The 16939-nt window shown below is 47.1% G+C and overlaps 1 protein-coding gene across 4 annotated transcripts in view; it reads left to right on the top strand.

Moving 5' to 3' along the window:
- The window catches only part of CHD2 (chromodomain helicase DNA binding protein 2), a 1289637-nt gene that overhangs the window by 1182600 nt on the left and 90098 nt on the right, over positions 1-16939 (top strand). For all 4 annotated transcript variants that reach the window (XM_069625070.1, XM_069625072.1, XM_069625071.1 and 1 more), the window contains one exon: positions 906-1119. In XM_069625070.1, coding sequence (XP_069481171.1) covers positions 906-1119 — 214 coding nt within the window. The remainder of the gene's footprint in view (positions 1-905; positions 1120-16939) is intronic.

The raw sequence follows: 16939 nt of genomic DNA, 5'->3' as shown, positions 1-16939 counted from the left end.
GGGTCTCAGTACTGATATTCTTAGGAGCTGCTCAGTTTCCCCATAAAAATGTACACAAAGCAAAGGAATCCAAGGCCAAGGCTCTACTTATCTCCAAAAAGCCAGGTAAGCAGCCAAACCAATGCAAAATAGTGTGTCCATGGAGGTCTTTGGGAGGAAAGTAACAACAATAAAGTATTTCCTAACAAATACTCTCCCTTGACTGGCTTTGGCTAGACTACAGTGTCTTTCCTGTTTACCATAATAGGTTGGCCTCTCAGAATACACCCCCAGGGTTAATTCTGAAAATGCATCTTAACACTCGCCATTTCCAATTCTGTTTCTGCTCTGGGATTGTCACATGTCTGTCTGATCCCCGTAATGTCCTCCGGTCTCATTTTCAGATTCTGCACCCCAGGTGTAAGCATGTGCATGGTCCTTTGTCCACTGAGTGAGTTGTTATTCCAAGCTGTTGCCTTTCAGTGAAACAGGCCTCATTACTGCATAGTACCCGGGTGCCCATGGTGGCGAGTACACCAACTCCATGATTTTTGCTTACCTTTTTTCGCAATGGCCCACATATCTGTTCTGACATGGATGTTTGAGGACTGTGGAATGGGGAATACTTATGATATTACAGATGGATCAGGAATACAGGTTATATTCCCCACACCCTCTCCTCTGTTTCCGGCATCATGGAGTGGTTGGCTGCCCTTGCTGAAGCATGGGACTTTGTTACGCTTGACCTCATCATCACCCCGCCCACCTCTTCCCAAGTAATGCATTTGAACTGAGCAGTTTTATGTTATTTTTTTATGATGTTATTTTTCAACTCTAAACTGATCATAACCCTTCAAAAGGCCATAGATTAACCATGTATTGAATCTGAGTGCAAGTTTTTTAAAAACTGTTCCATTAAACTGCAGGATCAAAAGCCAAAGAAGAAGGAGGAAACTTTGAGTACTAAAAAAGAAGTTCAATCAGAAGCTTCAGGGTCCAGCCGTGATACATTGCCTCCTCCTCCTCGTGGACCTCAAACACCTCAAAAGTTTCCTACGCATGGTCCTCATCCTCCACCACCACGAGATCATCAGCGAGAAACTTTCAGCCACCCAAATAAGCGCCTGTTTAATAATCCAGGTAAGCCTGTCATAGCATTCTTTATCATTAATCCAAATGCTGATTCCCATGCAGCTGTCACTCTGAGGTTATGACAATCTGGTCTCCAACATGGTCACCTCACTCTCTGCCCGTCCGCAGAGATCTGTAGCACTCGCTTGCTGTGGTGAGTAATTGCTGCAACCATTGAGCACTGAAATGTGTAGATAAATCGGGGAGCGTATATGTGGTTCGCTGCGTTTGCTCAGATGTCTGGGGCAGGTCGCTGGGTTTACTCGGTGTTAGGAAAGATTACATTTTTGCAAGTTTGCTTGATTTCCATGGAACAGCCTTTCTTTTTGCTTGTTATTTAACCCTGTCCTGATTTATTTGAGGTAATTAACACCTTCTGCTTTACTTCCCTCGTCTGTTTTGTTCATTGTTATGTGGAAACTGACTAGTCCCTAAAACAGTCAGTACTGAGAGACTGGCTCTCTTTATGAATTCTTGTATTGCTGCAGGTTCACACATCACCTTACAGAGAATTGTAGTTAGGATAATTTGTATTCTTATATTTTGTTATATAATGGCTTTTTTATTACTTTCACAATGTACCTAAGACAAGCTGGTGGCAGCTATTGTATCTGTACTGTTTGTGTGTTATTTTACATTAGTACTTAGCACAAATGGCTACTAAAGGTGGCTAGCACCTCAAGATGGCCATGCCACAAAGATGTTCCCTTGTTCTTTGGCTGTATTGGTCTTTGGTCTTCTTCCTGCCTTCTCAGGTCAGAAAATGCCTTATATGGGAATCTGTGTGGGTGTCTGTGTGGGTGCGGGTGTGTGTGTCTGGGTGTGTGTCTGGGCTGGGCAGAAGTGGTGATTGGATAGCCACTGGTTTGGCGGTTCGACATGTACAGATCCTTACCATTGGTGGGATTGTGCTTGCTCCAAGCCTGAATCTTGGATAGGAGGGCTCCTGCAACTGTTCGACAGACCGTTCGAACCAGACTTCTAAAGGATTGTGTCCTCCCACGGATTCCACCACCAGGGGCAACATGCAGCTTTGGTGTTGTGGGCCCCTTGACACGCCTCGGTATCGGGACCGGTTGTGACTACATCGATTCAAAAAGCCAACACCTTGCCCTCAGTCCCTTTTTACCGCATGACCAGTATTTATGAAAAATATTAAAATTTCAACAGAATATCAACGCCAAATCCTTCAGGCTTTAAGCGTTCTAAGGTTTGCGACGGTTAAGGTATCTCGCCGATTCTCACAGGCTATGCTTGTGGTGTCTCAGCGTCGATCAGGAAACAGCTGGTTGCAGGTCATGCCACCACCATGATGTCAAAGGCCTTTAAGGAGTGGCTGTCTAATTTAAGTCTTGGACAATTTTCCTCAAATTCTGAGTACTACGCCCTCAAAGTTACATCATTCTGATGAAAAGGAGGTCGAGTCGACTGAGCGACTTTCGAAGAAAAGAAAACCAAGAAAACACAAAGAGATGTCACTGCCAAATTGATTCCCATCACTCTTCTACTTTGAAAAAAAAGAAGCCGAGAAGAATCCTCATCGGAAAAGGTAAGGTTCCCATTTAAATCTGATTCTATGGAGAAATTGGAACAATTCAGACTATGAACGTATTCGAGAGCGCAGCCTCTTGACCTCCTGTTCGGAGTCAAAGTTGACCAAAGGGTCTGCGCTCGCCACACGAGGTAAAGCCATCAGGGACTCAAGTAAAGGCTTGTCAAGTGCGCCGAAAACCCAGAGCACGATGCCGGAGAAACATCCAAAGGCCCCATCGTCAATGGCCGTGTTCGTAACATTGCTTTTCAAAGCCAACCCAGCGCCCTCTTAGAGAGACCCATCTTCCTCAAAGCTCTGCATCCATCAGTGACACGTATGCACCGAAGTGTGGGAGAGATTTCATGTCCTTCAGGATAATTCTTGACGATAAAGAGGTGATGAGACCCCCTTTGAGCTGGAGCCCATAAGGCTAGCAAATCCTTCTTAGAAATATTTCTCCTTACAAAGCCATGTTGCAAGAGAGGACTACAGATGGTTTAGACACTTTTCCAGAAAGTGACCTTTACCGACAACATCACCATGCACCATGCAGAGATGTCATGTGAAACTTCTCAGAAGCCTTAAGTTTGGGACTCCTACTAAAAATGGTCACATAATATGAGGTGACAGATATTCCGACAGAGATTCTAGACAAGGGCCCAGTAAGAGAACCTGTCTTAACTTTACATGCAGCCTTGAAAGAACCTCTTATGGAGCTTTGGCAAAAGTAGTGCTCGGTGTAAAAGGTGATCTAGCTAAAAAGTACAGGCTTGTATCTTCGGACCATGAATTCCTATCAAGCACCCTAGCCCTGAGAGCTTAGTGGTCCAGGCTGCCACTTTGAGGGCCAAATGGTCTGTGAACCCATCCTTTCCTCTAAATGGGGCTGACAAAAAGGTAGATGCCTCGGCAAAAGAGTTTTACTTTCGGAAGCATGGTACTCCATAAACTCCCCCTGCACCTTGGCTTAGTAGACCCAACTATTGTGTGCAGTCCTAGAACAAAAATCCAATGGCAGATAGCAAGGAAGCAATGTGCCAGGTTCTGCAGTCTGGCTTGGGTACATCAGACTGTCTGGGGAGAGCAATGGGCCTCAGCTTGGTTTTTCAGATGCTTCTCATGGCTGAGAAAATCTCAGGCCAAATTATTGGAGATGCTATTTGAAGGCCATAGCCTCTTTGGTTCAAAAGCTGATGACCGTCTGGGTAGAACTGCAACTTCTAAGGCGGCTGAAAAGTGCCTGGGTGCAAATGTTCACAGCAGACATTACTACCACCCTCTTCAACCTGGAAGAATCCTTTTTAGTTATTACAGATCTTACAGCCAAAGAGAAAGGGGTCAGTCCTCTGCAAGACGGACAAAATTCCCCAGATCTTCCTGAGGAAAAGGTGTGCGGGCAGGTCAGCCCTCTTCTGTTGTTTCTGAACTGTTAGGTGCAGCAGCGACACCAAAACCTTTCGAATCGCATCCCTCACACATATCCTTAGGGAGGGTCTCTAACCCACTATTACGAAGAATGGCAAACATTACTTAGGATGTGTGGGGTCAAGCATATAGTCTTGCAAGGGTACTGTCTGCCATTTACCAGACGCCCTCTGCCTGTCCACCAACTGCCCTAGTTTTTTTTTTTTAAAAAAACAATTTTATTGATTTTATTCAAACAACAAATAACAAACCCAACTCAACATACAGTGGTTACATATTTTGCTCGTAAATACACATACATTGTTACTTTTTCGCCCACTGTTTTTCCCGTCCCGCCCCCCTCCCAAGCCTACTGTCTCCCATTGTTAGTCTCCACCTCCTGTGGTGGGGAGACCTCTCCCGCCGCGTTTATTGAATCATCATCACTTGGTCCATCATACGTGGGCCCAAATAGCTCTGCTATTAGCTGTCTCCAACCCTCTAGGGCTCCGGCTTCACCCTCCATGTCTCATTTGCAGGCTTCCTGCCATGCTACTGTATCTGCCTCCGCCCACTTAAGTCCCTCCACCACGTCTCCACTTTGGGCTTGTGGCACGCTTTCCATCCCATTGCAATCCTTCTCTTCGCCAATACATATGGCAGATCTTTCAATTTGCTCACATGTTTAAGCTTCCGCGGTCTGGGGAACCCTCCCAACAAACAAGCCCATGCCGTATCCACCTTCATGCGGATTCCCTTGTCTTCCATTTTCTGTGCTATATCTCTCCAATATTTCGCTATCTGTGGACATGCCCAGAACATATGCACCATTCCTGCGTTTTCCTCATTGCATTTGGGACACACCTGGCTTCCAGCATTCTTAAATTTAGCTACCTTTAACGGCGTCAGATATGCTCTGTGCATTATATACAACTGTATTTGTTGCAGCCTAGCATTTCTCGACACTTTGATACCCCTGAGCCCTTTCCCACATCCCGCACTCATCACATCTCCTACTTCCTCCTCCCAGGCCAGTCTAAGTTGCACCACTTCCTTGCCCACTTGAGTCATCATCATCTCGTACACTCTAGACGTTTCATGCCCACCTTCTGCTATATCATATATCACATCTAGTGTGGTGTCTGGTTCCTCTTCAAGTTCCACTTCGGACCAGGTATCTTTAATTCGTTGCACCATCCTATGATATGTAATATATTGCCCAGTGCTCAACCACTTTTGTTCCAAAAGATCCTCAAATTCCAGTATTTTCCCCTCTTGCCACACGTCCCCCAGTGTTGCTATTCCTACCGGTTCCCAATACTTCCTAATCATTAACCTAAGTTGCTCTTCTGTTCCCATCATTGTAACCTGTGGGATTTGCGGAGAGCACAGGGCCGGCTTATCCATCAACTGGCATGCCCTCTGCCACATCCCCCACCCAAGACCCAACATCCCCGGGCAACCTCTTAGCTCCCGCTTGGGTAACCATATCATTTTGCTCAAAAAACATGGGGTGCAATGTCCTTGATGCAGCTTATGCTCTATGGTAGGCTCTGCAGAGAGCCATTTGGCTACATGTTGCAACTGTCTCGCTACATAATATACTTCCCAGCTAGGTAATTTGATGCCTCCTTTCTCATGTGGGTTTTGGAGTTTCCATAGGGCTACCCTGTTCCTCATCCAGTACCATAGGAATTCCCTGCATATACTCTCCAGCTTAGTAAAGAATTGCCGGGGTTTGGAGTATGGGATGTTCACGAAGCAATGCAACAGTCTGGACAATGCCACCATCTTGAGCATCGCCCCCTGTCCAATCATTGCTAAGGGGAGTTTTGCCCAGAAATTCATGCTGTTTTCCAGTTTCTGAACCGTTCTTTCTGTATTATGCCTATGTTCGGCTTCTACTGTATGAGGTATATCTATCCCAAGATACCTAAAGGTTGTGGTCTCCCACGGTATCTGGAGTACCGGCAAATTCTCCACCAAGAGCCCTCTATATCTTCCCAGAGGAAACGCACAGGATTTACTTGGGTTCACGGCTATACCCGAGAGTTCAGCAAACCTATCTATAACTTCTAATACATACTGCAGATTTTCCTCTGGGTAGCGCAAATACAATAACATGTCATCTGCGTATAGGGAAATTAAATGTGATGTTTCCCCAACAACAATGCCTATTGCGTCATATTGCTGCCTCAGATAAATCGCCAGGGGTTCTAAAGCCAGAATATACAACATGGGGGACCAGGGGCATCCATGTCTGGTCCCCCTACCAAGTTGCCACCTTTCAGAAATCACAGTTCCTGTCTTCACTCTCGCTAATGGCTCGCTATATAAAAGTTCGACCCAGTGAAGATATCCTGGTCCCATATCATAGCTGGCTAGGGCCGCCTTCAGCCAGGGCCACTTGACCGGGTCAAATGCCTTGATCGCATCCAGCAACACTATCGCCATTTCGCTAGTGTTCCTTTCAGTATGTTCAATCACTCGATGGAGTCGCCTCAAATTATTCTAAATATTCCTATTTGGGACATATCCTGTTTGATCAGGGTGGATTAATTTGGTTATGACCTTTTTCAATCTGTTTGCTAACACCGCTGTTACTATCTTGGTTCAACATCGATAGGGGTCCATAGGAGCCACAGTCACTACCAGGTCTGTCAGGCTTGGGGAGTGGTATAATAACTGCTTCGCGCAGTGATTCCGGTAGTCTCCCAACTTCATATGCTTCGTTAAGCATTTCCAGCAGTGGGGGGAGAATCTCTGCTTTATATGCCTTATAAAATTCACTCGGGAGTCCGTCAGTTCCTGGGGTTTTACACGTGGGCAGCTGCCTCACCATTTCTTCTAACTCTTCTAGAGTGATCGGGGCATCTAGCTCCTCCCTCTCTTCTACACTAATTTGGGGTAGCCCAATATCTTCCAATATGTCTCTTATTCCCCCCTCTCGCTTCCTGTCTCGTCTCCGTACAAGCGTCTATAGTAGTCTACAAATTCTTGGTTAACCCCCTCCTGCGTATCCACTACATCGCCATTATCTCTCACCATTGTTCTGATTGGGGGCCTAGGAGTCTCGTTTTTGTAAAGCCATGCAAGGAGTCTTCCTGGTTTGTCGCCTCTAGCATGTTGTCTTTCTATGTATTTTTTATAATTAAGGTTACATAATCTCTCCCAACATCCTGCACATTTCTGCTGCAGGCCCAGAGCCTTTTCTGTATCTGCTTTAGTGTTACTGCCTCGTTCTAATACCCTCTCCAACTCCTTCTCAGAGTCCTGTAATTCGGTCAGAATCCCATCCTGCAGTCCTTTAGACTTGGCTATGGCGATTCCTCTCACCACCACTTTAAAAGCTTCCCAGAGTGTGCCCGCTGTCTTTACACTGCCAGTATTTATCTCGGAATAACTTATTATTTCCTCTCGTATATCCTCCCTAAATACGCTGTCTTTAAGAGCTTCTGCACGCAATCACCCTGTGGGTATCCTTCCCCTAGGGGGTCGGTATTGCCATGTTAGCAACAGTGGCGAGTGTTCTGAGAGGACTCTAGCTTTGTATTCCGCCTGCAGTATTTCAGTCAGCAACTCCTGCGTGACAAATATATAGTCCAATCTTGTATGTAGGCCATGTGGAGCCGCATAATGTGAATAGTGTCTATCCTGCGGATGGCATGTTCTCCGTGCATCTGTAAGCCCAAGCTCCGCCAATAGTGCATGTAGTGCCTTGGCAGCCGGGGTGGGTCTAACTATTCTAGTGTCTAATCTATCGATGGTGGGGTTCAACACACAATTGAAGTCTCCCCCCCCCCACAAAATGCCCCCACGCTGTCACTGAGCTTACTATACAGGGTCCTAAAATACGCAGATGTATCTTGATTCGGAGCATAAGTATTAACAATGCAGATCTCTCTGTTTTCCACCATCCCTCTCATAATCACCATCCTACCATCCGCTTCTATCTGCGAGCTCAGCAACTGAAACGGAACATGCGGGGCCACCCATGTGATTACCCCTCTTGCATAGGCGGAGTATGTTGCCCCCACCATTGTTCCTCTCCATTTTTTCCGTATCACTTCTAGTTTGTCTTTCGTTAAATGTGTTTCTTGTAACGGGGCTATATCCACTTTCAGTCTGCGTAGGTACATCATTACCTTGTTCCGCTTCAGATAACTATTGAGCCCTCTAACGTTCCAAGTGACTATCGTAAGGTCTCCCATGGTTCATTTCGTTTCCCGTGAAGTGTAGGCTTACCCCAACTATAACAAACCACAGCACACAACCCCTCCCCCCCCCCTCCTCCTCACCCTACCCCATCCCCAACAGTTGCCCAGCTCCATCCCTGGATCTCAGGCTCCCCCCGCATTTGGGCCTACCCTGGTACCCCGGGCAAGACCCCAGCAGGGCGTCACCGCACTATCGGTAACCTAACTAAACTCTAAATGGGGGATGTACAGGTTGGTCCTGCAAGGCTCCTAGTTAAAGTCTAAATCGCAATATTCACGGATCATGAATAAATCTCATCCCGACAACACTATTCCGCTGGATACTTTAGTGACTATAGTCGAGTCCCATACTCTTAAGTTCTGAGACCCCCTGGTGCTCCATTCGTTCATTACTTATCCGCGTCATCTCCTTCTCCTGTCCGAACGTCCGACTCCTGGGGGCATCCCTGCGTGTCGAGACATCCCATGGCTTGTTCCGGAGTTTCAAAAAACAAAGTTCTGTGCTTATGAAAAACCTTCAGTTTGGCCGGGTAGAGCAGCATGTATTTATGACCCGCTTCTCGCAATCTCCTTTCGACTGCCCCAAAGTTCATTCTGCTCCGCTGCACCATCAGGGTATAATCCGGGTAAGCCGTTATGATTGCCGAACCTCTCTGTATTGTCCCACCTTTGCGGAAGTGTTCCAGGATCCTTTCTCGATCCCTGTAATTAAGTATTTTAGCGATCACCGGCCTAGGTGGGCCTCCATGCGGTGGTCTCCTCGTTAGGGCCCTGTGCGCCCTTTCCACCGCGAACCCCTGAGACAGCACTTCCCCAGTGATTTCTTGTAGCAACATTGTTTCAACGAAATCTGTGGGGTTATGGCCTTCCGCTCCTTCTGGTAGTCCAACAATACGGATATTCCTCCGGGCCCGCCCTTCTGCCTCCTCCGCTCTGCTCTCCAGATTACCCACTCGCTGTACCAGGGCGTGAAACTCCGACCGGTTAGAAGCACAGTCCGCCGTATTAGGGCCCGTCTCCTTCTCGAGGTTCTCCGTGCGCTCCGCTAGAGACCGTACGTCTTGTCGTAGCAGATTCACATCCTCCTGCACTGCCCCGACCTGGAGCTCCAGTGCTGTTTTTAGTTCTGCCACCGCCAGTTCGAGCTTGGTCTCCCAAGTCGCCTTCAGATCGGCGATCGCTTCGAGGACCTCCTGATTCGCGCCCATGGCGGCACTGCTCCCAGCTTGGGCTTTGTCTTTGCTCCTGGCTCCTTCCGGGCCTGGTAGCGTCTTTGTGTATTCCTCTAATGTGGGTTGCTTACTCTTCAGTCTTGGGGGTTTATTAGACATGGCGCTGTGCCTATGAGTCGTGAATCAGCCCATTCACCCGTGGTCCTCAATCCCAGCAAGCGTGGGTTCTCACTGTCCTCAAAGGGCCGGTGGTATCTGCTAGTTCCTTCGACCGTCCATGCTCCGTTCGGAGCACTCCACCAGCGTTTTTCCCCTTGCTTTTCTTCTTCGCGGCCACCCGGACTCGGCAATGTGATAGTTATTTCGTATCCCTAGCGATCTTCCTCTGCTGTTGTCGAACGGAGACAGCTCCTCCGTCTCAGGGGTGCGCCCCTCGGGATCTCTTTGTTCTCGTCCGCGGCTATTTTGGTGCCCTCTCCGCGGCCAACTTCTCAGGACAAAGTAACGATGCGGCTGTTCCTCCGCTCTAAATTTGCAGTCAACCTGCTCATACTCTGCTCTGTACCTTCCCACGCATGCATATACTTTTGGGCCACCACTGATCCAAAAAAGATGCGTTTCTTTGTCGGATCAAGTTGTCGGATCACGGAGCTCGCAGGGTTTCCAGCCTATTCCATGGCTGCCAGGCCACACCCCCCCACCCTCCCACCAACTGCCCTAGTTCCTAGATTTCCAGACCCACTGCTCCAGCAAGAGATGTCATCCCTGCTGGAGCTGGAGAAAGGTGCAATAGAGTGTGTAGCTTTGGTGGAAAGGAATCCAGTGTGGTACTCCCACTATATCTTAATCCAAAAGACAGACGAGGACTGCAACCTGATGTGCTTGAACAAGTTCCTTAGGATTGACGAATTCAAGATTATGACTCTTTCACAGATCTTCCAGGCTCTACAGCTTCTGGATTGGCTGGTGTCATTGGATCTACGGGATGCTTACTGCGTGTGCCGATTTATCCCAAGCAGAGAAAGTACCTTCGTTACATGATTGGCGGTGCACATTATCAATTCAAAGTACTGCCATTAGAGCTCACCTTTGCCCGGAGGATCTGCACCATGTTGTTGGTGTTGGTAGCCTATCTGAGAAGGGAGGGAATTCATGTCTTCCCTAATTTGGACAGCTGGCTAATCCAGGGCCCGCTCGAAAGAGCAGAGTGCGAAATCACCTACATCCTGTCTACCACTTCCTACACACATTGGACTTCTCCCTCCACTTCAAGAAGTCCCAGATGACACCTTCACAAATGCTTCTGTTCATCGGAGCGGTCCTGGGCTTATCCAAGGGGACGGCTGTTCCTCCAGAGGACAGATCTACGAAAGTCTAGTAGATGGTCTGTAAATACCGGAACGCCCAAGTCTCCCAGATAGGACTTTCTAAGGTTGCTGGGTCTTATGGCATCCTGGATTTTTATGGTGCCAGAGGCCAGGCTGAGAATGTAATCCATTCTATGTGCTCTCGGACCCCAGTGGTGACAGTTCTCAGGCAACATGACGGATCTGTTACCAATTCCAACCAGTTTCAGTTTCCCCTGTGGTGGACCAGCATGGAGAACTTGTTGGCGGGAGCACCATTTTGGCAAGCTTGGTCTGAAGTGACAATAGTGGCGGATATATCACTGAAGGGCTGGGAGGCACACCTGAACAAACTCACGGTGAGCGGGTGATGGTCCGTGTTAGGCAAGCTTGTATGCAGTACCCTTTGGGTGCACTAAAACAACCCTGACCTCCTGGCAATAGGAACCAAATTGGTATAAGTCTGTACTACACAGGTTGGTAGCGTGTTGAGCAGCCAGGCTTATCTCAAGAGGGGTCAATGTGACATTTAGGGGAGTTACACAGAGATTGACAGTGACATGTATTCAAATAAACTCTTACACACAAGGTTTCTTGATTAACCCATTAATTTAAGCATCAGATAGAGTAATCCTTCTTCAGAAGGGGGCAATATAATAGAAACACACAAATACACTCCAAAATACACACACTTAATATTTCTAAATCAGTAAATACCCTTTTGGGATGGCACACAGACACTTCCTACACCCTCAGCTGACTTTAGTAAGTAGGACACTGTGGACATTAATATTCCACTGTTTGCATTTAGAATCAGACTTGGGTGTATGTCAAAGAAAAAGATTATTAGAACAGAACAAGAGCTCACACAAATATTCTGAAACAGGTAAGTACTTTTGATACTCCAATGCAAAGTTAGTTAACCCCTTCCTGGAAGGAAGACCAAACACAATGCCAGAGGGAAAAAGAGTCATTCAGGGAGCCAGGCTAAGCCAAAGTCAATTAGGCAAAAGTCTAAGTGAGCCCTTCTTGCAGGTAAGTAAACATCTTGCACAATATTTTAGAAGTCTTTGTAGAAAAGAAGTAATCCAAGAAGGGCCACAAGCTGGTTAGGCTTGTGAAGTAAAGAAGCTGTTAGCGACTCTACAGAGTAACCAAGACCAGTCTCAGCAGAGGACAAGTAAGATTTCAACAAGAGGTAAGTTCTCTTTGACTGTACAGTACCTTTAGGTTGAAGAAAAGTGCAGGAGATGGCTTCTGTTCCTGTGCAGCTCTGCAGATCCTGGTGTTCCTTGGCCTCAGTCGTGGGGACCAGAGGGAGGATGTCTGGGGACTCCTACGCTGCAATGGGACGGTCACCGACCACAACCGGCAATCTTCAAGCAAGTGGCACTTTGGTGTTTCAGCTCCTCGCATCTACCGCAAATAGTAACACCGCAGTTCCTGGCTGTCGAGATGGGCTTTCCTTGCATCTGGGGCCAGCACTCTGTTGAAGTGGCTCAGGCTCGGTCAGTCCTGCTTCCTGGGAGACCGGAGGATCTTCCTGGAGCTCTTTGCCAATTTAAAAGCAAGGCACACGATCTGGTGGTCCTCTCCCTGGCTATACGGTTGCTTGCCGGACAGTCAGCCATCCATTCACTACAGAGTTCCTTTGGGTCTTCTAGGAGACTAAGCACAGGGAGTTCCGGGCAACTTCCTCACTTCCTGCCTACCCCAGACAACCTGGAGCCAGAGGCGGGCTTCACTCGTGAATCCCGCATAAGGCAAAGCTAACAATGGGACCAAACCTGGTTTGACACACAGAGTAAATCTCAAGAAATGGCGAAAAAAGAACGGGCCATTTTTACATAAATGGCACCCTTGAGTGCTTTACTGCAGCTGCGAACGCAGCCCACGATAAATGCATACCATTGTAGGTAAAACGAAGCCACTGCCACCAGCCATTGAGTTAGAAAAGGGTAACCTAAAAATGTTTGCATTAGAAGCTAGCCAAAGGGGATACTAGGTAACCCCCATAGTGTGTGCTGGTGTAGAATGTTACAATGCAAGTAAAGTCAATTTCACTTTACTGTTCTTGGAAACAGTAGTTTGTCCAAGAGAAGGTATTTAAACCTTTGGGAAATCTGAAAGACTTCCCTGTGTCACTGCACTGCAGGTGCTGTGTGACACAATGTAAATGATGATGCCTATGGAGTTTGTCAGACTCCACAACCAAAAGAAACACAGTGTATAAAATCACATTAAAATACATGAATGGGAAAAAAAGGGTCTCACACTCTCCAGCTTAAAAAAATCAAGTCCTCAAATTCCAGCAAAGTTGCTGGCGGTCTCTAAGGTGGAGTTAGGGAATTAGCACATTTCTGAGAATTCTCCCCAACAGTCCCCTCTCGAGGAGGGCGTAATCAATAGAATAAAGAACACGCACTGCACCAGTTACAAAAGTCCACAGTTTAACTTCCTTCTTACAAAATAACCATTTGTGAGGTCGTAGAGACCAGACTCTCAAGAAACGAACGGTGTAATGCACAGAAATTCTACTGAGGGTAGGATGTGAGGCACGATGAGGAATATGTGAGAGCAACATTCAGTCAAAAGAACATTAAAAGGGGTAACTAACTTGTTTTTCGAATTGATTGTGTCCTCCAATGTATTCCTCATCTTATGATAGCCTCTAAAAGCAGTATGGTATTGGAGGAGGGAGTATGAATTTTCATGGTATGTCATGAAATCTGTGAAGCACAGCTTTTCTAAATCACTCCTCCTGCCTGGACACAGAGTCTAGACAATAGTATTTTGTAAAGGTGTGTACGGATGACCAAGTGGCTGCCGCACAGATGTCCTGAATCGGCAGCACCCTTTGCAAGGCAGAAGAAGTGGCCACGCCACGTCTGGAAAGAGCCCGTAACCAACAGGGGGCATCTTTACTAGCTATTCTATAAGATTTAGTAATGCATACAATTATCCAACGGGATAGGGTTTGCCTTGTATCTGCGAGACCCAATTTGTGCCTGGAACATAAGGAACAGTGACTTCTTGTAAAAACTGTCAAAAACAGTTAAATCAAGTAAAAAAAATAAATTGGGCCTGGTGTATCCAATAAAAGGTTGATCATCTTTTCTAAGTTTATCCAAACGAGAAATATAAAAATGTAACGCTTATTTGGGGTCAAGTCTGTGAAGCCTTTATTCTTCCTTACCAGGGTTGAGGTGGGGGGGGGGGGGGGGGGGGGTAAAAAGTTGGCAATACAATTTTCTGGGATAAATGAAATTCTGAAATCACCTTCGTCAGAAAAGTAGGTAAAACCTTTTCTTTGCAGAAAGTTGTAAATGATAGCTTACATGATAAGACCTGTAACTCACTGACCCTGCATGCAGATGTTATAGCAATTAAAAAGATAGTTTTTAATGTCACAAATCTCAACGGGAAAGCTTGAAGTGGCTCAAACAGAGCACACATGAGGAAGTTTAAAACTAGATTCAAATCCCCAACGTGAACCACAAAAGGGGCTGGAGGGAGCACATTTGGGAGACCTTTTAAGTACTGAATTACAATTGGGATCTTAAAGTAAGATGCTTGCTCAGAAGTGCGCTTAAAAATAAAAAGCGCCAACAGGTATCCCGTGACAGTGCCAACCTGGAGCCCCAGATTAACCAGATCCAGTAGAAATGATAACACCATAGATGTGTCGTATAGAAAAGTATCCACATTTTTCTCTCTCTACCAGCTGCAGAACTTGTTCCAATGGCAGCGATAGAGAGATTTTGTTGCTCGCCTTCTGGCCGAAAGCAAAATCTCCATGTCGTCTTCCGGGAGGTCCTAATCCTTATATCTCAACCGCTTAGAAACCATGCGTGAAGGTTGAGAGTCTTGACCTCTGGATGGAGAACTTGATCCTTCTCCTGCGAGAGAAGGTCCTCTCTTTGTGGAAGATGAATTGGAAGGCAGATGGACATGTCTAGAAGGTCCGGGTACCATGTCGTTCTGGCCCAATCTGGAGCAATTAGTATCATGGATTTCCCAAATGTTCTCCACCTCATGATCATGTGAGGAGTGATGGGGACTGGAGGAAACACATAGAGGAGTGGAAACTCCCAGTCCACTATGAACGTGTCCCCTAGAGCTCCTCGCAGGGGAAATTCCCTGTACCAGAAAAGCTCGAACTTCCGGTTGACACTCGACACAAACAGGTCTACTTGAGGGGTTCCCCAAAGGGTGAAGATCTCTTGAAGGACTTCCTAAACTACTCCTCACTCGTGGGATACTGCGCTCTGCCTGCTCAGAGAGTCTGCCACCGCGTTCTCCTCTCCGTCTAGGTGAACTGCGGATGGGGAGATTCCTACTTGAAGTCCAGAACCAGCGCTGCTTTGCCTCTCTGCACAGTGGGAGTGATCCTACACCTTCTCTCTTGTTGACGTGGTACATGGCCACTGTGTTGTCTATCATTATCACGGCATTCTTTCCCCATACAGAGGGCAGAAAGGCCTTCAGTGCTAGTCCGATTGCCCTGAGCTCTAAAAGGTTGATGTGCAGTTTGGACTCTGATGGAGACCAACGACTGCTGACAGTCAGATCATTGGCATGAGCTCCCCACACTGCGAGGGAGGCATCCGTAACTACAGTAATCTCTGACCATGGTTGCCAAAAAGGTTCCCCCTTCAGAAATGTGTCCTCGCAGGCCCACCACAGGAGATCCTGTGCGATCCTGTTCAGAACCTGAAGATCTGACATCATGCCTGAACACTGAGCTCACTGGGACCTAAGGGCTGTTAGAAACCTGAAGGTGTTTTACCCGCTAGTCCCTGGGGATCTGTCATCCAGGTGGCCAGGACACGCCCATCACTTTTGGATGCAGTTCCTGGGGGTGGACCAGTGCGGGAGGATCACCTGGATGGGGGGGTTCTTGGGGAAGTGGGACACCAGACAGCGAGACGCGGTTTCCCCTTCCCTGTAACACCTTTACCCCATCCTACCAGGTAGGATACGTAGGGACTCAATCCACCCCCCCTTTTCCGACACGAACACTTTCTCACATGCAACTCACTGTGGGAAAACGGACTAACACTCGAACCGTATACCTGACATGTCCCACTACAATGGTCAAGCAATTACTGATCGTTATACACCCCTAACTTTCATCACACTTCCCCACACAAAAAAAGGCACAGCTCAAAAGCACACTCTGAGCAAGGGAAAGCACACAAGGAAGCAGCAGTTCCAAGATGGCAGTTTAATGGCAAGACCGAAGAGGATTGCGAGGAGGGAGGTACCCTCGACCTTTTCACCAAACGACTGCATCTTTCATGAGCCTTCGAGAGTAGGAAATGTAAGACCTGGAATTAGAGCTAAAGAATCCTGCATTGTGTCGGAGGTACCCGGGGCTCTCCTGCTTCGATAGTCAAGGCGGGGAGAAGCGTTTGTCGCAATGGTACTGACCTTGGCTCCTAAAACAAAGCAGCACCAGTGAAGTCAGCGCAGCCGGTTGTTGGGGAGAATTCTCAGAAATGTGCTAATTCCGCTCTACTTGAATTTTGAGGACTTGAATTTTTAACGTGGAGAGAGGGAGACCCTTTTTCCCACTCTCTCATGTATTCTGGTTATGATTTGAACACTGTTTCTTTTGGTTTTGGAGTCTGACAAACTCCATAGGCCTCATCTTTTACATGGTTTCACACAGCACCTTCAGTGCAGTGGCACAGGGAAGTCTTCCAGATTTCCCCAAGGTTTAAATACCTTCTCTTGGATAAACTACGGTTTCCAACAGCAGTAAAGTGAAATTGACTTTACTTGCATTAGTAACTTTATAGACCCTGCACACACTATCTTATAATAGGGTGCTGTATGGGTTAGTTAGTAGCGCCTTTGTCTAGCTTCTCTTGTAACATTTTTATGTTACCCTTTCCTCGATGAATGGCTGGTGGCAGTGATTTACTTTTAACTACGGTGGTGTGCTTTTACCGCGGTCCACGTTTGCAGCTGCAGTAAAGCACCCAAGGGTGCCATTCTTGTCAAAATGGCCCGGTCTTCTTTTTTCGCCATTTCTTTGTGGAAAGGTCCTTCTTGAGATTTACTCTCGTGCCAAACCAGGTTTGGTCCCTTTGTTTGTTTTGTCTTTGGCGGGATTTACGAGTGAAGTCCGCCTCTGGCTCTAGGGTGTCT

The sequence above is a fragment of the Ambystoma mexicanum genome, chromosome 11 (assembly GCF_040938575.1).
Source record: "Ambystoma mexicanum isolate Mex_15411 chromosome 11, UKY_AmexF1_1, whole genome shotgun sequence".
Classification (NCBI taxonomy): domain Eukaryota; kingdom Metazoa; phylum Chordata; class Amphibia; order Caudata; family Ambystomatidae; genus Ambystoma; species Ambystoma mexicanum.
Note: the sequence above shows the minus strand (reverse complement) of the source record. Positions and strands in the feature narration are given on the sequence as shown.